At 29.8% G+C, this 27,846-nt stretch overlaps 1 protein-coding gene across 7 annotated transcripts; it reads right to left on the bottom strand.

Moving 5' to 3' along the window:
• Nucleotides 1-1,702: 1,702 nt before the first annotated feature.
• Nucleotides 1,703-26,575, bottom strand: LOC129953162 (putative uncharacterized protein DDB_G0271606). Of its 7 annotated transcripts, XM_056066000.1 has the most exons (11): nt 26,172-26,566; nt 25,967-26,118; nt 20,753-20,843; nt 12,987-13,925; nt 12,588-12,692; nt 10,754-10,841; nt 9,195-9,377; nt 8,876-9,094; nt 7,388-7,725; nt 6,760-6,886; nt 4,273-5,179 (listed from the first exon to the last, which is right to left on the bottom strand). In XM_056066000.1, exons 3-11 carry the CDS (start codon nt 20,819-20,821, stop codon nt 4,410-4,412), a joined length of 2,838 nt encoding a protein of 945 aa, XP_055921975.1. In that variant the 5' UTR covers nt 20,822-20,843; nt 25,967-26,118; nt 26,172-26,566; the 3' UTR covers nt 4,273-4,409. The 7 variants fall into 7 exon arrangements, with proteins under 7 accessions (XP_055921980.1, XP_055921975.1, XP_055921974.1 ...); XM_056066005.1 differs by lacking the exon at nt 4,273-5,179 and adding an exon at nt 1,703-2,306 and having other exon boundaries at nt 25,967-26,575; XM_056065999.1 differs by having other exon boundaries at nt 25,967-26,566.
• Nucleotides 26,576-27,846: the final 1,271 nt, after the last annotated feature.

The raw sequence follows: 27,846 nt of genomic DNA, 5'->3' as shown, positions 1-27,846 counted from the left end.
CGGTTGTCGTTCTACATACATAATGTATGCATGTATATACATTCAATATTAAAATTTGTTGTAACTATTGAAACTTTGGGGCGGAAGAACATTGGTATATTCGACAGCAACGATTTTAGTATCGCTCTTGCACAAAGCACTAATCCAAATAAGTTATAGAAACTGCTGATTTACAAAAATATCAGACATTGGACACCCATTTTGATATTATAGTTTTATCTTCGGCGGCAACAAATGAAAACACAAAAGGTTACAATAACAATTAACATCACAATACAATTTACAATACATTTTTTTGCAAATTTTCAAATTGTCTCATAGAGAAAAACCAAGTTTAATAACATTTTCAAGCTATTGAACAAGCATTCTCTTTCGTTGAGTTCATTTTACTGTTTTCTGTCCTCAATCTTTTTTTTTTTAATAACAAATGTTAACAAACAAAAGTTTGTAAAAAAAACATTGCAGTGCAAAAATAAAACAAAGTAAATTTGGAGTTAATGTCTTTATTTGTCTCAAGATATTTATATCAAAAATCAAATTTAGTATTATAGGGTATTTTTTTACCTGTATTATAAGTTTTGATGATTGTTGGCCATGGTTTGACGGTTAATAATGTCAGACCATGTTGACAATTCACTATGAATTGAGTAACGCTAAAAGTTCCGTTTATCCATTAGATTGGCTGCGCTGGTTGTAGAAATACGTAGACTTCTATCTTTGAAGCTGTTCTTGTTGAAGTTTTAGGGAGCAAGCAATACTTACTACATCACATGGTGTTTTAATTTTTATTTGGAATGTCGGTGAGGTGAAGCATCCAGATTCATTATAAAATTTTATGCAGGAAAAGGCTGGCCTTTAGGATTCGTAGCATTCCAACGTACGCGTCGGAAATCACATTAAGAAAATAAATTCTATTAATTATCTAACAGATTATAGTAATATAAAATCGATTCCAACAATATATCTCTCTTACATTTTTATTTAAAGCTTGTACCCTCTTAAAAACCACCCTATATTCCTTTTTTATTTTATTTTTATAAAAAAAACCTGTCAATCAATTTCTACGAATACATATTTTTTATTTACAAAAAAACTAACAGCTGATATTTGTTTGAATAATGTGTAGCAAATATACGTATATTAATATGATATTAAAATTCGTGTCTAAAAGAAATGCATTTAAAGTCGATTCAAGTTCTGGTTCCTGAAAAACTTTTATCCCGATTGTATGCACACAAGTATTCTAGGAACATTTAAATGTTGAGAAATGTTTAAATTTAAATTTGATAAATCGGACTGATTACAATGGGCGACTTCAGACCAAGTTAAGCAAGCATCTATCATCTTATTGTCCAGCTGCAAAATATTTTGCCTTCAAACTTAAGTACTTTTTGAAAAGTTCCCTCGAAAGTTAGTCGTCGAACAAAAAATGTCTTACTTTGAAGTAAAGTGTACTTGTGTCAAACACCATCAGTTTGTCACATTTTTGCATTAAAAGCACTCACTTTGTTTTTAAATAAATTACGAATTAATTCCCATAATAAACAAATTAAAAGTAAAGAATGTAAACAAAATATTATGCTGTCAAGTAGTATCTGCTTATAAGTACAATTAAGATAATTTAAGTATCATAAGACATTCGACAAGATTGTATAATGGGAACCAATTCAATGGTGGCAGTTGCTCGTTATTAATGTTGACATTAAGTTTAAAATTTCTTTATTAGTATAATTAAAAACTATTTGTATACTATACACAATAATAAGATAATAGTTTTCTTCTTTAAATTGTTTTTCTTGTTTGGAGAAGTCTTTATTTCAATATAGCATTAAATCAGAATCTATTGAATTTAGAAAAAAAAATAAGTTGTCTTACACTATTTAATTAATAAGATACAATTATCACGAGTTGCAATAACGAATGGTGAAACACATGAATGCTAGGCACATGGCATCAATTTTAATGATAAGTTCATCTTTGTGAATCAAGTAAAGCAATTCATTTGCCATATAACCCAGAATGCGCTATGAGGAAGTAGAACTGCATTCCGCATCCCAGTTAGTCAGTTTTTGAGTAAGTCACGAGTTGGTAAAAAATAGTTACGTCAAATTTTCAATGAGTTGGAGTCTCGTCAATGAATTCACCGTCCGTACGAGTGTCAATGTGGAGTTCTTTCAATTCGTCATTGATGGTCAAGATCCTAGGTTGTTTTGGCGTTAACACATCTTCTAGATGTTCACTTCAAACGTCGGGAGTTTCGAAGGCCTTTAGTTGCTGACCCACAGTTTCCGTACTTCAATCAGAACCTATTAAATTTAAAACAAATTATTTGCCTTACACTATTTAATTTATTAGATACAATAATCACAAGTTGCGATAAATGAATGGTGAAACACGTGAATGCTCGGTTCATGTCATCATTAGAAATTAACTTGTATGAATTTACATATGTTTTTTTACCAGTCATAAAGATAAACTTCGTCATTATAGTTTTGTGTCGACTACCTATTATGTAGGTACTGTGTTTCTAATTTAGTGTTTACTTGCATTATATCAACGTTCCTATTTGTATATGAACTTTATGTTACTGAGTAATTCGGGAAAGAATGATTTGTTTTCGTGTTTTTAATACTTAATTTACGATTCAGGAGGGGACGTGAGAGTAGGGGTCATGTTCTGTGTTTGGGACAGTATTTCTTAATCAAATTGCGTGAATGGTTATTTGTTTTCAATTATTTAGAGAAAGAGCAAGCATTTAGAATTTTAAGAAAAAAACCCTTGAATAAGAAATCGATATTTTGATATATTCTGTGAAAACGGCATTTTTTTATTTATTTAACATAAACTAAAAATTTCTTTCAATCTCTGAAATTCATGATTAATTCCATCTTATTTTTTTTGACGCTCACACAAAATGTGTTATCTATTAAATACAAAAACTTTTAAGATCTTTATAAATTAAACAAATCTACTTTGTGATGTGAATTTGCATTGAATGTTCTAGAACTGAGATTTACACATGAATTTCAAGAACATAAATGTCCCAAAAACATCAAATGTCACACTTCCGTTATACTAATAGCTGATTGAAAAAAACATACTTATCGTTTCATATCTATGAATTTAATATACAAATTTTGAATCTCTCATGAGCTTTGAATCTCTCTCAATTGTGTATCTTAATACACCTATTTTTTTAAATTTAAGAAACAAATGTTTTTCTTTCTCCAATTTTAAGTTTTGTTTTCCTTTTTGATGAAAATATTTTCAAAAGTTCACCCAAAATAGATTTTTTTTTAGAATTTGTTTCCCAACATCAGCTTTAATCTATGAGTAAGCAGACTGAAAATGATAGTTCGAGATCATTTTTTTAAATTATTAAATACTTGCCATAAGAAGGTAAAATAAAATAGTATTGCGTTAATGAAAATGAAAATAAGTACCCTCAGTGTCAAAGGAATTCCATACAAACAAGAAAAAAAAAGATAATTTTGGAGCTTAATAAAAATTGTTACTTTTACCAATGTTGGCTGGCAATGATCTTTAACTAACTATGTGATGTTTTGGTTCGTGAAATGGAGAATAAAAATAATAAAATTTTAAACAGTTTTTGGCGAAAGCTGTCTTTTTTATAATAAACGATCACTCAATTGGGTTTTTGTAAATCTTTGTATGCAAAGACACATTGGCATTCGATCTTAGACAGATAGGGTATCCGGATACCTTTTTTTAAGCGTCTTTCGTGTCAAAAGACAGCTAATCCAAAACAGCTGGGATGTCAAAAAAGGTATCCAAAGGTGTCCAAGAATTGTTGGTATGTGGGTACCTGACGGACCAGCTGATTGAATTTGTAGTAACCTTACAATTTCCAGGTCCACAAACACAATTTACTTTAGGCACTAACAGAAATGGAAAATAGAAAATACAAAATACAAAATATTGTTGGTTCAGGTTTTCTATTACTAAAATTATTTTGTTTGCATTTTTGTTTGTATCTTCGTAATACTTTAATTTCTTTTTTTTATTATGACCTGCTTTGAGATTAAATGATCTTCTCTCTTAACATTGTCAAGGACATTATGCCTGTGTTTACCTTTTTGATACAAAATGTAAGCAACGAATGTTAAAATTAGTTCTTCTAAAATAGATTATTTGGTTAATACTTACTCTCGTACACTTACGGTATTAACGCGTAGAAATATACATTTTTTCTTTTATCCAACGTTTTACCATAGGCAATTGCTGAGAAGATTGAAAATGATGACAAAATGATTGTAATAAATTTGTGAGTAGGGTGTTAAGATTTATTTACGCTTGAATAAATATATTTACAATTTTTTTAATTAAAAACAACAAGATCCATCAAAATTTATCTGAAGGTATAACCCTGGCTTCATTATCAAGTTTGTTTAAAAATCTGAATAACCAAGATTCCCGACTACCTTTGGTCCGACTACAATTGGGCGGTAGGGCTCGTTTTGCCTTGCACCACCCCAACCACGAGCAGAAACATTAAAATTTTGACAGTCCATGAAAGGAATAGTTGAATGAGGCAAGCTTTGTGCTCCGTGGTTTCTCAGATCGTAATGTTTATAGTCTTGAGTGGGGAATTGTTGGGATGTAGGCCGGGGTGACATTGGTGTTGGGTAGCTTGACCTCTTCGGCTGATTAAAAGAAGACCCTCCCATTTGATAAACAGATTTATGAGGAGTTTGAATTGAACTTCTCGAAAATTTGATAGGTGAAATGTTTTCTAACTTGTTTGAAGTAGACGAAGTCTCAAAACATCTTTGATGCGTAGCTTGATAGGTTTGCTTTGGTGATGAATCTTGTTGTTCGAATTTGGCCAATTTATTGAATGGCAATGGTGATGGGTTAAAATTCACAGGGGTTGAGTGAGTTGTAGACGATTGTTGTTTATAAACAGATTCATTCCATGGTTGCTGTTTTTGATGAAGCTCTTTTGAAAATGAATATGTTGATTGCGACGAATTTTGTGTTCCAGGATTATATGCTCCAGGTTTAATCATTGGAAAGTCGGGACATAGCTTGTTCTCATTTGGATTTGGTAATCCACATTGGGGTTGATATGCGGAAGGGACACCACTTGTTTTATAAAAAGATGGTACAGGTGGAGGTGCATAGCTTTTAAGAGGTATTTCCTTGGGAACATAAAGTTCTAAAATGATAATTATAGGGAAAGGGAAAAAGGTTTTTATTAATAAATCAAAAATCAAAAATTAGACACAATCAAATGTTAAGGAAATGAGATGAGATGCATAAAGTAAATTATTATGAGATACAAAAAAAAACTTATCACTATTTGTTTGACACTTAATAAAGAGAGATGAAAAGCACTTATTAACCTGGTGAGATACATTTTACGTTTGTGACTGTTGCTTAAGTTTAAAAATAATGTCTTATCTTTATTTTATTTTTCTTCTTTGTCATTTAATACTGGTTCACAATGTTATGAATATCGATTGCAACAACTGTAACGTTTCAGAAAACATTTTTAAACTTGTTTGTGCTCCTTTTAGTTGAATAAAGTATTTTTGGCACTGTTTTTGTTTGGTCAAACACGCATGATTGTTTAAAAAATTTAGGTTTGTAAAACCTTCAAAAATCAAATCTGTAACGAAATCCCACCAAACAAAATGCTGTCAATTATAATTAACGTTTTTCGCGTGAAAAGAAAGAAAGAAAAAGAGTTTAAACAAAATCAATCCGTATAGCGCGTGATTATTTTACTCCTCTTGGGCTGGATTTCATTTACGATATTGGAAAAATTATACTCTGGAAAGAAGGTCTAGTCTTCAAGCTGAAATCTTTTCAATTTCCTACGCACCTTGTCCGTATTGTACACAGTTTCCTTTCAAATCGTGGGTTTAACGTTCCAATAGGAAACACCGATTCGACTCTTATTAATTTCCTAGTGGGGAGGAGGATCGGTTCTTGGACCTGACTTCTTCAATCTCTACACCTTCGATTAGCCCACAAAAAATGACACTTCTATTTGCTGACGAATCAATAACTTACAGTACCTCTAGAATTAATTAAAGAGCACATTTTTGGACTCTGAGAGTATAACCATTCATACTTTGATACTTGTATCAAAATTAACCAACTATCTAAAGAGAGCCCTTTCTGTGGTCGCCGTAGAATCAACTTTGAGGTTTTGAATAAACAACAAAAATAGAATCAAGCTTAAAATACGCTTGTCTGTCCCTGGCGACTATCTAATTTCCAAAAATATTCTTGCAATTTTGAAATCACAATTTTTTTCCTCTGTTCATTCTCACGATTTTACGATACAATTTGGAATTTTTATAAGATATTCTGTTCCGTAGAATTTCGTTACGTACGTTCAACTGTCGACTTTGTTTTAAGTAATTTACACATGTTTAAACCATTATATTTATATCCTCTATAAAATATCTCGTATTATTTATTTCACTCAGGATTTGAAATTTGATATCAGTTATTTTCCTAGTGTTATTTTATATTTCATGCACCACTTTCATTCCATTCACTGTACAATCTAAAAATGGTAGAAGCCGAAAAACATTCTTTAATTAATCAAACTATAACCAAAAAATTAAAAATGTAAATATAATAGAAATGTCACATGCTAAAATAATTAAGCTTTTTAGTACAAAAGATGATGTATTAATCCCAAGCTGTTATAAAGAAATATTTTTGTATGATTTAAAGTAAATACAAAAGTATAGTTTTCTCTTCGAATAACAGAATTATTACCTTTAGGCAAAGTAACAGCAGGTGCTTTCCAACCTTGTGCTATGTTCGGTTTGTATGCTAGATCACGTTGGCTGTTAAATGCCAATGGAGATTTTGGTTGACAATGGTTAAACTGTGAAGTTTGGTCCTGAATGCCAATTGAAATACAAATATTAATGAAAAATATATAAAGATCTTCAAAAATTAAGAGATGTGGGTCTGTAGTTAAATAGGGTGTCCAAAATTCAAAGTCGAAACTTAAACGAGTGCAAGCGTAGGTGGTGACTTAGGAATTACTCAAAAATTCAATGTACTGTTAAGTTAAGAAATTATACTGAAATGTTGGCAGCTAAGCTTAAAAGATTGTGTGTTCAATTTTCATTTAAAAATGGTATACAATTTTTAGAAAATTCCACAAATAACGGAAATAACTATTTTTAAGAATTGACCACGTGGTATTTATTTTAAGACACATGAAGATTTCGGAATATAATTGTTAGCAAAGTTATTCAGGGTTCCATAAAAACAAAAAACTGATTAAACTTAATATTTGTTACTTTTTTAAATTATTTTTTTGTCAACTGTCACCACCTACCACTCGTTTTCGTTTCTACATTGAATTTTGCGACACCCTAAATACGGTTCATACTTGCAGCGGTATTGTTCTGGATGGGACTTCTGATACTCTGTGATATTCACCCTGTTCATAGTGATGATTTTGTCCATTTTGTTTATATCCGTCTTCAAAGGCGTAACTAGCTGGACCAGTTTCCTGAGCAGCCTCCCATGGCGATTTAATAATTTTTAAACTTGGTTCCTGCTGCTGCTGAACGCGATGAATACGAACATCAGAGCAGGGCGGATTCAAAATTGCAGGTGATGTAAGCTTGTGGGGTTGTTGATGGTCTTGAGGTTCAATAGATGCATTGTTTTCATCAACAATCCATTTCTCGGCCTTCCTGCGACGTTTAGCAAAAAGTTCAGCACCTTTGGATTTGGTTGTATTTGTAATTTTTGGTGAAGATTAAAGAAATTTAATTAGTTTCAGTAAAAAAAAAAACAATTAAAAATGTTTAAAAGAAAAACTTCAAGCCTGAAAACTATGAGCTAAGAAGAACACACTTAGTTCTGCAACTGATGAATTGAAAAAAGAAATGGAATGAATTTTAAGTTTTAAAACCGAATTTTTAACACTTTTTTTTTTTTTAAACACACTCGGTAGCTGTATTGTTTTCATTAACAATCTATTCCTTGGCTTATATGGGATACGTTTAACTTAAAGTTAAGCACCTTTTAAATTTTTGGTGAAGATCAAAGAAATGCAATAGAAAAACTAAGCAGATGAAACTATAAGCTAAGACTAATGAATTTTAAGAGTTAGCAAGAAATGTACATTAAGAAATTATAACGGTTTTTCGTATTTAGAACAGTTCAATATTTATTTGTGTTTTTTAAAAGGTGGAAAAGTACTAAGCATACGCTTTTGAATCCACTTTGTTTTTGCAATGATTCGTTTGAATTAAGTGCAGTCGTGGTATATATTTATGTACTTATTAGACTAATTTTATTTATTTATATATTTATTTTATATAAGGATTGGCATATTTAAACTGATTAAACTGAAGCAACGAATTTCAGAAAAAATATACACTTTCGTACAGTTTTGAAAAATTACACAAAACATGCATTTTTTTCTCAATTTTGGAGTAGAAAATTCATCATTTTTGTTTTAAATTGTTAGTACTATTTTTTTGTGAAATTGTCCCTAGACTTCCCACCCCGTAGGAAAATATGTTTGTAGTGAAATGTTCTTCAAAAACTGTTATTATTTCTTGACGCCTATGTTATCGTACTCTGCCCTTTTTGAACTTTTGAAAAATTAGTATAGTCAACGTTTTTAAAAAACGATATTTTTACAAAAAGTAAAAGAAACAATATGGCCGCCACGAGATTGCCAACCCTTCCATCTATCGGAAAATTCTTTAGAATCTTTTACAAATAATTGTTAACTACATTTTTAAAATTTTTAGATTCGAAAGTTTGTGGCCTGATTACTTTCGTACATTTTATTTAATTGCTTATAACGGTGATTGACTACTTAATCGACCATACAAAAATTATAAATAAAAATGATTACCTCGTCCTTTCGGGGCGTTAAGTTCATTTACTAATTCAGCACATCTATTTGGAGACAGCGATACCGTCTCGCTTATTAGTTCACGTACTGAGTTTATGTCTTGAACTTTGCCGTGTGGATTCATAAACAGTTTTAGGGGAACTTTCTCATTTAACAAGTTCCTTGAATCGCATTCTCTCTCCCTGCTTTCTTCATAATACTTTTGAAATTCTGGTTGACCTATATGATAAACATTGTTTGTACTATTTTTTTTTTTGCATACAATATAAACTAAGCAACTAATTCTACTCCGATCAATGTATTAAATAAGTTCACAAACCTTTTCCTTCATGAACCCATTTAACAGATCGCTTCTTTCGATTTACAAACATCGATTGACCCTTCGATTGATGGTTGCTAATGTCACACAGTGAATACGATATCCTTCGAGCAAGTGAAACCTGATCCTCAACAGTAGGATGAAGATTGGAGGAGTAAAACGCAGACGACGCATATAGTTTTCCTATTAACAAACCAGGATCATTACTTAAATTACTTTACTTATTTTTCTAACACATATTTATATTTTGGTGTATGCAGTGTATGCTTCCAGAAAATACTTCGGACACAATTTTTGGTTTGAAACGACTATAATTATTTTTATTTTCATAGTTGGTAACATGCCATAAGTATTTTCAATGAAATTATAACGTTTCGGCTATCTATACATGTCCATTTATATCACTGGTCGACAAGGTTTTCTTACTGCCACTTTTCCAATGGGTTTTGGTGGCATTAATTCAAATCCGACTTCAAAATTAATGTATTTCCTCAGGTTTTTGAGATATCACTTCCTAAAATTCGAAAAAGAGGCTCTTTGAAGCTATCTACATACATTTTTGAAGCAGCTCTTTTTGAATAATAGTCTATATAGTCCTTTTCTTAATTAATTAGTTCAAATATTTATATTATTTCATATCACATTCGAAAAAAAACTTAAAAAGTTTTTTATATTTAACCTGTCTTACAAAAATCTGAAAAAACCGATAAACCATAACAGAATAAGGAAAAACTGTTTGAAAGTAAGTTTTGTTCTTGTAACAAATCTGTTTTTTAAATAATTGTTTTACATCAACTTTCTGAAATATATTTTAAAATATAAAAATAATGTTCAATATCGGTATTTTTAACATTTGAACAAAGAGTTAAACTTAATGTTTGGATTTGAAATAAAAACTAAAAATTAATCCGAAACGTATTTTTTAAAACTACAAATTTAAGTTTTTCTTAAAACTTAATATGGATTCAGAATTTCCAAAAACTAAGTAAGATACTGAAATGCTCTAAAAGAGAAAGATCTTTATTTTTAAAAATCATCATACAATTTATTATTAAGAAATATTTTGAGTTTTAACTTAGGCTCGAAGCCCGCTTTTTGTTTTTTTTTTTTTAGAACCTTAAACGGGTAAACCTGATGAAATTGAAAGGTGATATTCGAATTAAGGACATCTTAATCCTTTGAAAAAGTATTGTTTCGTTCGTGTAATAGAAACAAACTTAATTTTGTCGACCAGTATATATATACATATATATATAAATATATATTTTGAAAGTATGTAGTGGAATGGGAATATATCCACTGTTTTAAAGAGGTTCAAAGTTATTTACAGGTTATTTTTAAAACTTATCGACTTTTTTTAAAATAATATAGGAACATGTAGGAACGAGGATGTTTAAAAAAATGATGGCAAAGAGAAGTGTAGAGTTAATGTTGGTTACTCATAGCTTATGAGTCTAGTAATGAGACTGTTAGTTACTGATTAATTATACAAAATGACTGCACGATTGTTAATATTAGAAAACAGTTTAACATATATTTTTATTGAATACTTTACTTACGATTCTTTGGTGAAATGTCTTCAAATTCCGAAACTGGATTGAATATTTTCGTCACATCTGTTCTATTTGTCAACGTTGAGGATGACTCCTGAGAGACAACAGAGTTCATTCATTAATCTCCTTACAATTTGTTCTTTGTTTTGTTTATAATGAATTCTGTCTATTTGTCAGAGGAACTTAGTTTTGTGATACATATATTATCATGCGATTATCAAAAGAATATTATAAATAATTTTTTTTTTCTAAGGATTGAGAATAGTGCATGAGCTACAATATCTTATAAACTAGATCAAATTTGAGTACAGTCAAATTCGGATATAACGTTAGTTATATCCAGTGATTCGTTGTAACCAATTTTTAATAAAAAAAAAAGAGGATGTTTTTTTTATTTTTGCGATATTTTATTTCATTTTTAGTTAAAGTAAAAGGTTGAATTTCAGCTTAAAAAATGTTAGTTCTTTGTGAAAAAAATAAAAAAAAAGCCTTTATTTAGTTCTCGTTTTTAAATGCTCTCTTTACCTGATATAGAAAAATGACTATTTAGGTTGCTTTAAAAAAAGAAAATGAAATATGCAAAATTCTCTAATAAAAAAATTATTAACTTAAAATCTACCATTCTTTTTATTCTTTTTTAAAGATAATATTTTAAGCAACATTCGAGTAGTACAATTTGTATAAAACTCGGTCGGGACTTAAAGATTAGTCATTATAACCGATACTTCGTTATAAGCGATGTCATTATAACCGGTTTGGACTGTATATTGTATATTATATCAGAAAAGAACTCCATTTTAAAAACATTAATTTACTTAGAATAAAAAAAATAGTTAGTTTTAGTTCCATTGAAGCAATATACATTATACAGCTAAGTATACACGATTGGAAGATATTTCAATGTTTGCCGAGCTGCCAAATGTTTTCCAATAGCATCCAATTAGGTTATAATAGCCAATTTTCTATCAAGTGAACATTTTTCGTTTATACGGTTGGTTTATTTTATCCAAATTACAGACAAATTTTTTATAGAAAATCATCAATCGACTGACAATTGCCGACATATTTGTACTTCCACTTAATAATTGTCAATTAAAACGGTTGGGAGACTTTAGAGAACAATAAAATTGGTAGATTCATTGAAAGACAATTTTCTCGGCAATTGACAGAGAAAATGAAAATTTACTTCAGAAGTGACAAAAACAGATCCTGAAAAAAAAATGTTTAAATATGAAATATTAAAAAAGTTATACTATAATGAAGTAGGCGAGAACTACTATCTTGTACAATTTGTTCGTACCTCCAATCCTTTACAACCATGTTTCCTGCTCAAAAGCTTACTGCCAACTAAAAATTGGAGGATGTTCCTTGAAAAGAACATCATTAAATATCCAATAAGTGGACAAACGTCTAATTATTTAGAAATAGAATAAATCTAGTGTCTAGAGGAGTACAATCCATTGTAATTTTTCTTCTGTCACAAAATTGATTGTTTACAATTTTGATAGAAAATTGGTTAAAATGTTTTGCGAAAAGTCTGTCAATATTAACAGATCTTCCAATCATGCATACATAGCTTATGAATAATTGAATTATTAAATGAGTGGTATGCGAACTGCAGTGTCAAATCTCATTACTTTGTTTAATCTCACCATCTGGATCTTATTCTCAGATCTCAGTCTCATAAGGATGCGTTAATGGATTCTGCATACCACCCAATGTAACTTATTTTTTAAGTCATGTGTTTTTATAAGATTATGTACTAAAGCAGTCTTAAATAGTCTTATTGCTCTTTTACTCTAGAACATTACTGAAAAGCGATTGTATGTTTTATGAATACCTTTGTTATTATGGTGCTATTGTTTTTCCATGACGGCAACGACATTGATCTCTGCTCTTTTAGAGTCATGTGAATCGGATGCTGAATCTCATTTTTTGTTTCATCCTATAGATTTAATATAATGAGTATAATATTTTATTTTTCCTTAATCACCGTAACGTGAAAAACGTACATTTAAAAGGCCATACATAGTTACATCAACAACATTAATACTACTGATATTATGTATACTCTGTTATATATTATTATATTATAAAAGTAAAATATGACAAATACTCTTTTTTTGTAATAAATAAATAAAATCAAAATCAAGCTTTGCTTGAAGGAAAGGAAAAGGAATTTATCTTTCATCATTTATAGGTAAACATTTTAGAAATAGAAATTAAATAAAAATCTTACCTCGAAACTGTAGCTCTCTGATTTTTCGTTAGTTAAAGTTTTCGTTTTGATTGTTGGCAGTTGTTCTTGCAGCAGCGGCGGTGCTTGATAGTTTGGAACGTTTTGAGCCGTGGGTGCAAGTTTTGGTTGATTTGCCTGCTGTTGGAGTTTAATTTGATCTATCAGGCTTTGCTTTTCATCAATAAGACGCTGAAGCTCTTTTGCCTGTTGCTCTTCCTGTTGCTGCTGTTGTTGTCGTTTTTGTTCTTGCAGTACGTCTTCCTGCTCAATTACACGATCAATATCGGATATTATTTCCTTTAAAGTATTGCTCATATTATGCTGGTTATTGTTGAGTGTACTTTCGTTATTCGTAACACTATTAGCAAGCTGCTGGGACGTAACCTGTTCTTGCGTATGTTGGTTACTTTGCTGTTCATCTGAAATAATAATTTCTTTTTTGGCCAATGACTCCGAAGTGGGGACCGATGGAGTTTTTGATGTGGTATCCTCCGATAGTTTAATTGATTCAGTACCTTCAGATATTGTATCTATATCAATTTGTGTTACAATCTTCGTTGTTAAAGGTTCATTTACTTCCTTTTCTGCACTAATTTCGTTTTGTTTAATAACTTCTGAATCTGATTTAGCGGATTCTTCAGTAATTATATCATTAATTTTGTCATCACATTTTTTTATGGACGGAGCTGCTTCAGGCTTCTTAATAGGAATTTCTTCTGAAGTTTCAACTTCTTCCTCGCTCTCATCGCTTTCGACATTTTCTAGCACTTTATTCTTTTCATTGCTATCGTCTTGCTGTATTGAGTTTTCTACTGATTCAGGAGCTTTTGTTGTGTCAGTCACATCATTATCCTTAACACAATCTCCTTCATCAAGTTTTTCTCCTTGAGTTGTAACTTCACTTTTCGACACTTCAATTGTCGTTGGGGTACCTCCGTCCTTTTTTTAACAATGTAAATGTACATAATGAAACGAACAAACGCAATGTTTTTTGAGTTTTGAAAGAGGAAAAAATAGGATTTTTGTATTATTTAACAAGTTATCATTTAATCAAGCGTTGGAGGAAATAAAAGTCTTGTGTTTTTATGAGACTGCTGTACTTTAAATTTAAATTTATTTTCACAAAACTAAATTTTGTTTTACTTTACAAAATATTAAGAAAATCTAAACAATAAAAAATAACCAAACAACAAAACTTTTATATTTCCAACATAATAAAAATATTAAAATATTTTGTCTTAGTACTATCGGTTTTTATAAGCTGATACTTAAATATGTAATAACATAAACAGTTTTGCCAAATAAGGAATTAACTGCCTAATACTTACTTTTCTGTAAGATAATTCAACGTTACAAAGGATAATAGCATATAAGCAGCATTTCTACTTGCAACGCATAGGGACTGCATATATTATCTGTTGCCATGCCAAAATAGCAGTTATGGCTGATTATACAAAAGTTGGGTAACTTTTGTGGATATTTTGATAGCTATTTAATCTAACTTCTACAAATTCGGGTGTGTATGATAGCTAATCTAATTAATATATTGTTCTCAATCGGGCCAGTCACTTTTTTGGGTACATTGTAAGATATTTAAAAATTTCAGAATTTGATTGACGAGGTAACATAGTATTGATACAGGCTATACACAGTTTTGAAAGTAGTATAATGAAATTTAATACAAATTAGTAAAAATCTCTTAGGATTTAATAATCATCACTTAAAACCACTTAGTAGCAATTAAAAATAATTATTAATATGTCATACTGCAAGAGAATACTATATCAGTTTTCAAAACACACTTTTGTCATTTAACGTAACGTTATTCACTTATCTTTTATTGCTTTCACATAGTTTTACTAAATATTTCTAAGTAATCAACAAACAATTTAAAGAAAATCTAAAATTATTCGTCTTATAAGTACCAATGACGAAAAAGACGAAATTTGAAATTATAATCAGGATTAATGTTTTTTTATGTAATTTCGAATATCAACAAACTACATTTTAACGAATCAAAGTCTAATATGAATAAATAAAAATAAACTTAAAAATAAAAAAAAAAAAAATAAAGACTCACCATAGGACTGACGAGTTGACTGGCTAAGCACGTATATAGACAATAAACATAATACAAACTCTGGTACAGTTATGGTGGCCGTCAAATTGTGCGATCCGCAAATAACTTTATTACTACAATTAAAATTCAAAGTGGGATTTGACGTTGAGTCGGCGATATTTCGCTCGAATTTTAAATTGAAATAACTCAAAACGGACTGACGAATGAAACTGAACGCAAATGTCTTATTTTTTTAAATAAAGTAGAGAACTCTGCGTTATGAAAGTTGTAGTATATATTAAACTATATACTATCACAGATTGTATTAAATTTATAAGTTTTCTCAAATCAATGATTATGTTTATTAGACAGTCACTTAATTGTTTGTTTTCGGGGTTGTGACATGCCAAAGGACTAATTGTGTTTTTTTAATTTTGGGTGACCAAATAAAGGTCTTTCCATTGTTTTACCATACATTGTAATCTCAATAAAATATAGTAAGACTTTGTATAATATAAGGGTTAATGACATCGAGTTACCCAACTTTTGTATAATGACCCGTATGTATTAACTAAATGAACTCTGAAAGCTTTGAACCAGGAGTTTGACTTCTTAAAACATTCAATGGTATTAAATAGTATAGTTTAATAAATATGCTTAGTTAACAAATTAATCGGCTGCGGAAATTAATTATCTGAGTCTGTTAATTTATTATTTTTTTCGTATCGATAATATATTTAATATTTACTACGACCGGCCTAGTCACCTATAAAGCGTTCCCATAGATAAAATAAAGGATCAGTAAGCCCTTTGCGTACAGAAAATCTGCATATAACTTTTTTATTACGGATTTTAACTAAAAACTTCTAAATCGGTGCTCTTATTTTTCTCTACAATATATAGCAATTGTAGCTGTTTATCTTTGTAGTAAGAAAATTACTTGTCATGTTCGTATTTTTCTGATATTTTTTAAAATTATTTAGTTTCACAATTTTATATTTTTTCCCATAAAAATGTTTTATGTTTTTAGTATTCTTTTCCTTTAAATTGCAATAGAAGTTATAGCGAAAGAATATTTCTAGCACTTTTTATACAAAAAATTATATTTATGTATATTACATTACATATATCTTTCTCAAATTAGCCATTTGAATTCCTGATAATTTCATATTAAAATTAAGTACTCGCCCACGGCACTTTAAATTTTCTCATATAAAATACACGTAAACTTTGATATTTTTTTTAATTTCTAAAGTTCAGTGGTCTTTCATAGTTATAGTATTTTAGTATAGTATAGTATTTTTCCCCGACTTTTACGCTCTACAATAGTTTCAAATAAGATTTATCTCTAACTCTGACCTAAGATTGACCAAATTTTGTTACTACAAGTCTTGCTTTTCTGCTAATATATATGGGAAATAACAAGCTAGTGGCCCTGATAAAAATATACTGTATGTTAGTGAAACTTAAAAATTTTCTTTTTCCATCCTCTGTTCTTATATCAGAAGCAGCGTTGATGATTGTTTTATTAATTTTACTGTTCGACATAAATAAATATTATATTATTTATTATAATACAAAGCATAGTCTGTACATAGCTGTACTTAAACATTTTAAGAAACAGGTACAAAATTTCAACGTACTTTTAATTCATTTAAAAATTATAAATTTATTTGAGCCTCAAATGAAATTTCAAAAGACGACAGTATTGCCAAATCGATTATTATCTAAACAAAAATTTGATAAACTTAAATAATAAAAACTTTGTAGAAGTTTAAAAAACTGGAATGGTCCTGTCAACAGTTGGAAATTCCAATTAACAGGTCAGTTTAAGCGCATTTGCGTTGTTTATTTTAACGAGCTGTCACTTTTTCGACATGTTTGGATGCTTGTTTTTTTAATAAAATTCAATTAGCAATTTACTAGTTTCCAAAACGAAATGAAAGGTTTACAATTTTGGACTCCCTTAGTAAATTGCTAAATATTAAGAAAATTGCTTAACAATAGGTTGCTTTAAATTTTGCGCCATTGGTTTTAGTTGTAATGAGTGATTCTTTTCTGAAACCGAAAAATATAGCAGACTTGTATAACAGCTAATATCTTGTTCTCTAAATGGTCATAGAATTCTATCGCGCATCTATCCTTTTCATTTGAAGATTTTCAAGCCAGTTTAAACATTTTATTTACACTGTGATTATAAGCAAAAGTACTAAATTGATATTATACTTATGAACGACGCTCTGCACAGATAATAAAATTAACGGATGGATAGTTGTTTGTTGTCCTTTTCTCAAATTTCAGAAAACATACATATGTATTTTTGGCATTTTTAGATTGTGTAGAAGCTTTTGTAGATTTAATTTTCATATCCCATTTTTTTAAGGGTAAACATCTGTGTAGCTTTATTATATGTGCTTAAAGTAACCTTAAAAGCTTATAAAAAGCTTCCATTCTTGAAAGTACCCCTAAAAGTAGCAAACAAAAATATACATCTATAAACATTAAAGGCCTGGTCAAACAGAACACTGTCCAGAGTGATGGTTAGAACGCGTCAGATTTCGGCTTTCTACAAACTTACCGAACAATTGTGCAACTTTATTTTCAAGACGCACCAAATCTATCATAATCCGTTTAAAAACATATTAATTTACATTCATATGTATTTTATAATTACAATAAAATCAAAATATTGAAAAGTATAAATATATGAGTTTATGTAGACATGCAAAAAATAACTTTGTTTGTTTGTAACATAATCATCGCGTTATATTTGTAACCGCTGACCTAGATTTCGTTTTGTTTGAACAGCAACGTTTAATTCTATAGAAGACAGGGAACGCAATGGCAAAATTTTTGCCTCCTTATATATATTTTCATCTATTTGGCAACGAAATATTTTATAACTACACAACGAAAAACTTAATATTTGTTTATGTTGCATGTGATTGATAAAATAATTTAAATATTTAAGAAAAAAAAATAATTTTGTGAAATTGCAATGAATAATATTCAAGGAAATGTACATATATTTAGCAAAATATATATGTAGGTACAAAAAAAAAGACATACATAATTGTTGAACAAAATGATCGAAGGGCAACTCCACTCTAAACGTCAATATGATGATCTGAGCTGTTTAATTTTCTTTATCTAATTTGAACTGGATCATTGTGATGTTGTATTTGCCTTACAAGAACTTTAAAACAGTGTTTGCATCATTCCAATTTCTGAAACTTATCTTCAGCTTTATTTTAGTTAAGGGTTTTCCAAAAGTGGGTTATTTCCAAAATTGATAAAATATAAAACTTTAAAAATCTTAGAGTACATTAATTGTGTAAGAACTATCATATATTTTCAAAAATATACTCTCCGAATGGAAGAAGACTAAAAATCTACCGATCGATGGCCCGATTTGGATCTTTATGTGCGTTTTTCAAACAATGGATTTTGCAATGTTCATGACATTTAAATCAAAAAAGATTAATAACAACATATACTTGAAATTTGACCTAAGTACTAAGCGACGATTGGCATTAATAAAGCACAATTTTAAAGAAAAAACAGACTTCTAATGTTTTTCTTATCAGATATTAATGCATATTTTTTGCTGTATGTGTAATACAGAATGGCCCCTCAACAAACTGAAATATTTTTCATCATTTGGCGCACAGTGATACAACTGGCCTCAACCAACTTATAGTGCGCAACAATAAATATTTAGTTAGGGACCGAGCTAGATGGAGAAGTTTGTTAGGTAAGGTCCTTGTTAAGACAGGATTGTTGCGTAGTAAAAAAATCAAGAATTTATCAAAATATTTAATACCATGCCTTCTTTGGGAACAATGTTATCTAAGAAAAAACAAAAACTGTCACTGTTTACCTTTTTTAATTGGTAATATGTTGTAAAATAATAAAAGTCCAATTTTCTTAAACTGTCTGCTGCATAATTAATTCTATAAAAGCAAAAACTTTTCAATATTTTTTATTTTAAAAAGGTTTTTTAATACATAACAAATACAAACATTTCATAATTCTTATGATAGACACTGAATTTATATCTTATTTCAAAGTAAAAAGTGCGTGACCGGGTATTGGCACCTATTTTTTGTGTCTCCATTACAACGTTAGTTTCACCAAATCCTTTCTTAATGTTTTATAACAATTCCTTATGGGATTTTCCATTGCTCATGGAATACGATCGTATTGTTTTTGTTTTGTTGTCATTGCATTAGTGTAACTTTGTGTACGTGTTAAAGAGTGCGGGAAGCTATCAAACTCCCAGCTGAACATTTCTTAAGGATTGTATTAGTATTGACACAAAGAGGGGTAAATCTGACGAAAAATCCAGATCTGCAGATTTGATCTTAAATCAAAAATAAATTAATTTACATATGTTGTCCCATTGATTTCAAAAACAGGAGAAATTTGTGTTTTGACAGATCTGGATGAAGAATAAAGTGATTTATTTTACCCATGGAAAACCCCATTACAAAATTTAAATAAATTGTTTATAACACGTTTGTTGAAATGAATCAACTGAATTTTATTTATCATTATGGTATTGGAGATAAAAACATTTTTATCGAATTCATATTGAAATTGATTTAAATACCATTAAAGTTTGAAAACTTTTGAATTTTTAAAAGCTCTAAAAGTCTTTTTAACTTAAGCTTTCAGGCTTTTCTAGGAACAAATTTTATTATCAAACATTATTATTATTATACTACACAAACTTTTGTTTAGGTGAAAAAAATTGTGTGGATTTAAGATTAAGGAGCTTTAAATTTGTGTCTGTCTGTTGTTTAAGGAAATATGTTACATGAAATAATTGTATTATATATACATAGCAAATTTTTGTATCAACAAAATGTCAACCTTAAATGAAAATTATTTTTTAAATAAACTGCTGGGTTTCTATCTACAGCATAAAATGGGGTAGACAAATATAGAATCTTTGTTTTAAATGTGAGTGCGAAGTGTTTACATCGGACAAATTATCTCTTCACACGATCTTAAAAACTCGTATCTTCAAGAGTCTCCATTTGTTCAGTACATTTGCTTTGAAGAGATGAACTAGAAGTCATCACTACTTGTCTGGAAGATGTAGAACTCACCGATACTGAAGAAACAACTGATTTTTTAACAACAATCGACTGCTCTACAGATTTTTCAACATTTATCTCACTGCTTTCAGATTGTTGTATTGCTCCAGATGCTATTATCTGAAAAAAGCATTTTTTTCGTTGGTTCATTTTACGTTTTACAGAAATCTAATCTTTAAACACAAGGCTAGTCACAAGACACATTTTTGAACTCACATGTTTTTAGTAGGGTTTCGCTCAAATATTTCACAGACTTTTTCGTTGTTCGTGTATTATTTATATTTATATATATTGTTCGATATTTGGTCTGATTATGGGATTCTGTATCAACGTAGTATATAAGTTTAAAACATTTTCTTTATGTTTAAAAAGTTTTTAATTAAAAGCTATTACAATACACATATTTTTGAACGCTTTATAATACAAAAAACAAGAAAACGATGCTTACGTACAAAGCTCTGTAAATAAGGTCAAGTTTATAAAGCTTTACATATTTACATTTTTCAAAACGATCTATTAAACGAAGAATGTTAAAGATAAATACAAAAATTTGGAAATTAATAACAGTAGGAAACAGATGGCAATTAAGTATTTATTTTGCTTACCTGTTTAGAGATTTCATCCACAGCGGAAGAACTTTTTGATCCTTCAGTTTCATTCTTTGCTATTTCCATAGTGCCAAAATGTTTGTTGTTGCTGAAAAGAAGAAAATATAATAAGAAGAATTGCATATAATTATTTATAATGTACAAGAATCGTAAGATTAAGATTTTGAAAAAAACGTATGTTTGTTTTTAAGAAGTTTAAAAAAAATGAATAAGTGATTCATTCATTGTGTGTTTGAAAGCTTTTAAATAAGTCGCTCCTTCCCTCCATGTTTTTCCTATCAGTTACATTTTTCTATAGCGGAATTTTTGTTTAAAATTCCATACGAATACCTTCCATTTTTAAATACTAATATAAAACTTATGTAAGATTATGAACCCGTGTTGACTTTATGCACAGCTAATAATTTGTTTTTATTCAATTTTTGATTCACTATCTTGTTTTACAGCAAGTTCAAACAAGCTAGGAAGGTCCGCAACGACTATATTCGATGAACCAAATTTTTACATGACCGAAAATTACAGAAAAAAACCACAATGTACCGAAGGCAGACAAAATGTTTGGTCATTCGTAAAAAACATTATAAATTCTTCCTCCTCCTCGGTTCCAACGCTCGTTGTCAATGATAATCCATTTGTTAGCTCTCTCGAGGAAGCTAATCTCTCAACTCAACGTTCTGCCTGTCATTGAGCACATTAGTGATTCTAGAGGCCAACATTTTTTTCTAAAAGATACCAATATACATAAATCCGCTGGTCCGCATGGTATCCCCGCTATTGTTCTTAGGAAGCGTTCTTCAATGCTGGCAAAACCACTGCATAGACTGTTTCATCTGTCCTACTCCACAGGTTTCGTTTTGAGAAGAGTGAAAATATCATACGTCCAGCCTATCCATATAAAAAGGCGAATCTTCCTCATCCTCTAATTACCGACCGATTGCACTAACTTCCCTTGTTCCCAAGCTTATGGAAACGCTGATTAATTATCAACTAAAGAAATATCTTGAAGATCGAAGCAAATCTTTACATAGCTTTTTAGAAAGTAAAATTATTGCATTTTTTATTTCAAAAGTATCAAATGGGTTTGGCAACAGGCTATCTTATCGTAAATGAGTGCTTTCGGTTTTTATGAATCCCTCCTTCATTGGATTAGTAATTACATTTCGAATCGGCCAATACAAGTGATATTGGATGGGTTCAAGTCTAGTCTGAAAAATACAAAATAAATGTGTGTGCCCCAAGGCTCTGTTCTATCTTCAAAACTCTTTCTCATATTTATCAACGATCTCCTGTCTACACTGTTTTGCTGACGATAGTACTCTTAGCTTTTTCTATTCATTTTTAAACTCACGTCTTTCTTCTTCGGATGTGGAACTACAACGACAAATTATGATAAGCTCATTAAATTCCGACTTATGGGGGAGAAAAAAACCGCGTGGAATTTAATGCTTCGAAAACTTAAATCTGTCTTGTATCGTTAAAGCCAAATATACCCCACTTGCCATGGATGGAACTTCTTGCATCGAGGAGACTAAATATCTCGATGTTCTCGGTATGTGTGTCATCAAACACCTCTTGTGGAACGATCACATATGCGATGTCGACAAAAATTCAGCAAGATGGTTAGGTTTTGTAAGGCGATCCAAGAAGTTTATCTCCTACTCTGACTGGCTGGTATCTACAAAACTTATATACGTCCTAAGCTTGAGTATAACTCCCGTCTCTGGGCCGGTGCTCCTGCAACTAATTTAAGTCTCTTGGATAGTTTTGAACGTAAAGCAATTAGATTGATTGATGATAATATCATCATAGAATCAGTACAGGGATTCGTTCTTTAGCCGTACTATGCGAATGTGGAATGCCTTACCACACTCTGTCTTTCCCAATCATTGCAGTATTCAGGAATTCAAAAATAATGTGCACCGACTTCTCCAATCAACCCTTCTTTCCAATTCCTAGTAGACCCACTGCTTTTTTTACATAATAAGGGTACTAATATTCCCTTGGGCGTGTGCTCATTATATTAAAAAAAAATATCTTCTAAAGTTTCCTCACAAGGTAATAAATAATCATATTTGAGAACTTTATCTTAAATTTTATCATTAATGTAAAATGTTCATATATTTTTTAAAAACTGTGACTTATGACGAAAAACTATAATAGATCGAGATCCTCATTATCAGTAATTGCATTTTTACTTAAAATTTATTTAATTAGTGTTAGGAGTTATTTCAGTCTTCTTAAAATAATATTTTTTGAAACTGAAGGACTCTTAGTCAATCATATTCAAAGCAAGGTGTTAATAATGATTATTATTTTAATTGAAGATAACATCTACTCAAGATAAAAATAAGTCCACTAAAGTCTTGTTAACATTTCTGTGGGGGATAGCTTTGTGCGAACTCGTGCCGTCAAATTATATGTTATTGTGTGTTATTATACAACTAAATACGATCTATAAATACAAAACTTGGCGGTTGTCACATTTAATATATGTAATCACAATGGATGCATGATTTATTATTATTTTCTTTTTTTTTGTTCAAATATATATGTACATATATAACGTCATGTAGAATACATTTTCGTATAATACAAATACATTGAGTACAAATATTCTCAAATTAATCGTCGCAACCAAAAATTAAAAAAAAACTGTTTTATTTTAATTGTTCCCCCTTAAAGGGTCCCTTACCCAAAAGCTTACCACTTAGGACTTGGCAGAATTGCAATTCTGTGCAAAAAAAATAAATAAATTAGGTGGCGCATCAGTCCGTAGGGAACGAGGGCCTAGTGACTTACAACTCTCAACCATTCCTGTGTGCGAGTTGTTGCAGGGATGGAGGATTAGCCGAACGGCTCATTTAAGAAAGCCCTTTTCATGACAATAATGAATCTATGAGAATTTGTCAATTCCTCGTAAGAGGCAGTACCCGTGAATAAAACTTAAGGTGACACAGGCAGGATCGAACCCAAGACCTCTCCCATGACAGTCCAACGCACTAACCATCATGCCACGGGTACCACACAAACAAAATTGTATTTAAATTGCAATTCTGCACTCATGGGAATAAAATGTATAAAATGACGTAACTTCACTCCTTTTTGTTGCATCTTTAGTGACCGCAACACTCACCACTGAGGGCTGGCCAGAATTATAGATTGATTATCAGGAGACGTACGCAAAAAAACAATAAGATTTTATTACAAAATTAAGTAAACTTATAACACATGTGCCTAGTGTTATTTCAATTTTAAAAAAAGAAGGTTAGATGCAGTTCACACTGATAACTTCCCATTCGTGTTCATCTCTCGATTTTTTACCAAAATATTAATAACAATATTTTGTGTGAGATAAACATTTTTTTCTTATCCGTTCTTTTTTTGTTTTTTTTTTAGGTTTTCGTGATTTGTTTTAAAATTTGTCAATTGAATTTTTCTAAAACATTAACATTATAAAAGTTAAAATATATTTTTTTTTTGTAATTTTCAATTTTCTCAAGAACTAGAAAACGTTAAATTATCTAGTTTTCAGTTTTTGATCAAAAACAAATAAGAGCAATGAATTCTATGAAAAATAATAGTAGATAATCTAAAGTTTCAAAAACTTACACTTTAAACCTTTTTTTCAACTTTTTTTGTACACATTTTGAGTTTAAAACTATTTTTTTTCAAAAACTATGCATAGTTTTGACAAACAAGCTAATGGACAAATGTTTTGGCTTTAAAAAAATGTATAACACTTAGTTGTAAGTATTACCAATATTATTTCATAATTATTTTCTATTTAACGTACATATTTTTTTAAATTACCCCTACCGCCTAAACGGGGCGAGATAGATCCCCCTCCTTCACATAATAAAAAATGCTTGTTCTTAACTGTTCTGTACAAATCGGTCATAAACCTTTGTCGCCTGAGTTATCGTACTCTCCCCAAAACATTATCTTACGTCAAAAACAACATTTTGTATAAAATGAAATAATTTTGAAGTCAATATTCTATTCTCAAAATGTTCGATTCGATCAGTAATATGCTTTTAGGTTAGTAAAATGTTTGAGGTGACAAATATTTTGTTTCATTCTTTTGTATTTATAAAATAAACCCGTTAGTTGAAAAATTATGCCTATTTGGTATCACGCCACATTATATAATTCAAAATTTAATTGAAGACACTAGCCCTATTGGTATGTAAGATATTTGGGGTCAACCAGTCCAGACGTACCTAAGAACCAACAAGCACGCAGAGCAACTCTCTTAAAATCTTTGATTTAGATTCTAGATCTAGAAATGTCAAACTTTTTAATTCGACAAATCGGACCGATTCCAATAAATTTCTATACAAAAATTCAAATTTGCGAATTTATTGATTACTTAACAATAAACTCGAAAATGGAAAATCTATACACGATATAAACATATTTGTTACGTGAAAATAAATATAAGTATTGAGTTAATTTGTTTTATAAAAATGCATTTACAACGGGCGCTACAAAACTTTTAACATGATCAAACTTTCTTATAATATGGGCTTCATCCAAAGGACGTTATAATATTTAATTACTATTTTTAATAGGAACATCTTTAGACAAATGAAAGGAATAATAGTTAATATTAAATTAATTCGTGTTTCACTCCGTGTTCATAGTTTTTGTTTATTGAAACTTTAAACATGAGAGGTACATTAGGAATTATTTCTTGAAGCTTGGGCCTCAGCATTCGTAATATAAAAGATAAAAAAGTACAAATTAAACCATTAATTACAATTTATATTTAAATAATTTATAATTTATTTTTTTCTTGATAGTTTATTTTGCGAATGTTTTAAATTAGTTGAATTTTTAATTATTATTTTTTTATAATTTTATGTATCAATCCTCCGACTTTAAGAAAAATTCAAGGAATACATAAATATATTATCATGCTTCATTTTTACTTTGTTATATCCCCTTATTGAAGCAATTAAATGCGTTGAAACGATTTTATTAAAATACAATCAATATCGATGTATACAAGTTTATTTACAAATTAAAATTTCTCATAGGAATAATACTTCAGGATTTTAAGACATAAAAATAAATATGAACATATTTTTCTTCCAATTTCAAAGCATGCATTTAAACTTTGTACGCATGTGTCAATAAATGTTATAAATATCTGCTCGTACAGCATTGTATTCCGTATTTTTTTTTTTTTTCAAAACAAAATTCACTCACCAATAAATGTATTATAATCGATGGTAAACAATTTCAAATTTTAAAAGTGTATATATGTGCGACGTTTTTGAGCTAATTATATATCGGTTTTTTTGTTTCACTTTGGCACACGACCAAATCTAAATAATTTACGTAGGTATAGATATTTTTTCCTTGAAAATATGGAAATATTAAATCAATTTTTTTGTTTTTTCCAAAATTATACTTTGCACTGAGATATAATAAATGCGCTTATTTAAAATGTATCAAATTAAAACTTAATTATATTGCCACATCAATATTGGAAATCAAAACTATTTTTCGATAAATTTATTATAAAGCTTAAAATTTTTCGAAGACCGAAAAAATGATAATATATTCGTTAAACGGCCAGCATTAGACTAATGTTGTCAGATTCGCACACAAATTTTGACTACAAATTATGTGCGTAGGCAAACGGAAATGTGCATGATTTTTTTGTTGTTTGCCTCAAGAAAATCATTTTAATTATATTTTACTCTGCTCTGTTCCTCAATTTTATTGTATTCCTCAGAAAATATATTTTGAATTCAACTTAAATAAAACAACTTTTCCACATTTAACACACCATACAAATTTAAAAACAAAAGTGATTTCTAGCACAATCCGTCGCGTCGAAAAGGTTAAAATCATACATTGTTAATAAAGATTTCTTTCCTCTCATTTATTGTTGCCGGTATTTGATCTCTATCGTATAAATATAGATTAAATTCCGGCCTTAAAACATAAGTTTGCGAGGTCTTTAAAAAATGATTACGATAAATAAGGAACGCAAACTTGTTCATTGAATTTTTAATAAGAGCAAATTTTATACAAAGATGTTAAGACAATAGTTTGGATTGTTTATCATAATAATTTAAATTATTCTCACTTTACTTATTTTTTTATTTAGAAGTCAGATAGTTGAAAAATAATAAAATTCAAGGGATAAAAAAAGGGCTGCATAATATGTGTATTTATTATAAGACTATTTGTTTTTTCCCGTTCTGTGGTTTGAATTTTTTGGAAAGGTCACTTTAGGTTTTCCCATATAAAATGCACGTAAACTTTGTATGCCACATAATAAATGCTAGAGTGCCCTAGGGCTTTCTACAGTCTTCCACACTCTTTCTCGTTTTTATTAATGATCTCCTGTCTGCAACTTCTGATCCAATACATTATTTCGCTGACGATAGTACTCCTAGCTTTTCATATTCGTTTTGAGGGATTTTCATCCTTTTCGAATGTGGAATTGCAACGAAAAAATATGATAAGTTCAATAAATTCTGAATCGACCCAAACAGCATTGCACAATAAGGAATAAATCAATGTCAATGCTGTCTTGAATCGTTGGAGCAATATACACTCTTGCCAGTATCAATGGTCGGCACTTGCATCAATCACACTGAACATTTCGACATTCTCGGTATGTTTATCACAAACCACGTCTTGATGTCTTGTGGAACGACTTATACACGATGTCACCAAAAATGCTGGAACATGTTTTGGCTTCCTAGGGCGATGCAAAGTTTTACTCGCCCTCTGATCTGGCTGTTATCTATACACCCATGGCTTGAATATAATTTAAATCTCTGTGTTGGTGCTCCTGCAACTCACTTAAACCTCCTGGACGGTATTCAATGTAGAGCATTTAAATTGATTGGTGATAATAAAATCGCTTGATCATCGTCGTAAAGTTTCTTGTCTCTCAATATTTTGCATATAAAGAAAATTATTCGATTTCAACATCTGTTTTTGATCCCGATGTTTTTATTTGAAAACCAATTGCTATCAAATTAAGCAGCACATTTTGAAATTTTGTATTTCCTATAAAAAAAAAACAGTGATTGCATTTTTCTAACAACAATATCTTACGGTAATAA

This window comes from Eupeodes corollae, chromosome X (assembly GCF_945859685.1).
Source record: "Eupeodes corollae chromosome X, idEupCoro1.1, whole genome shotgun sequence".
Lineage (NCBI taxonomy): Eukaryota > Metazoa > Arthropoda > Insecta > Diptera > Syrphidae > Eupeodes > Eupeodes corollae.
The sequence above is the reverse complement of the archived record's forward strand: the minus strand, read 5'-3'. Positions and strand labels throughout refer to the sequence as shown.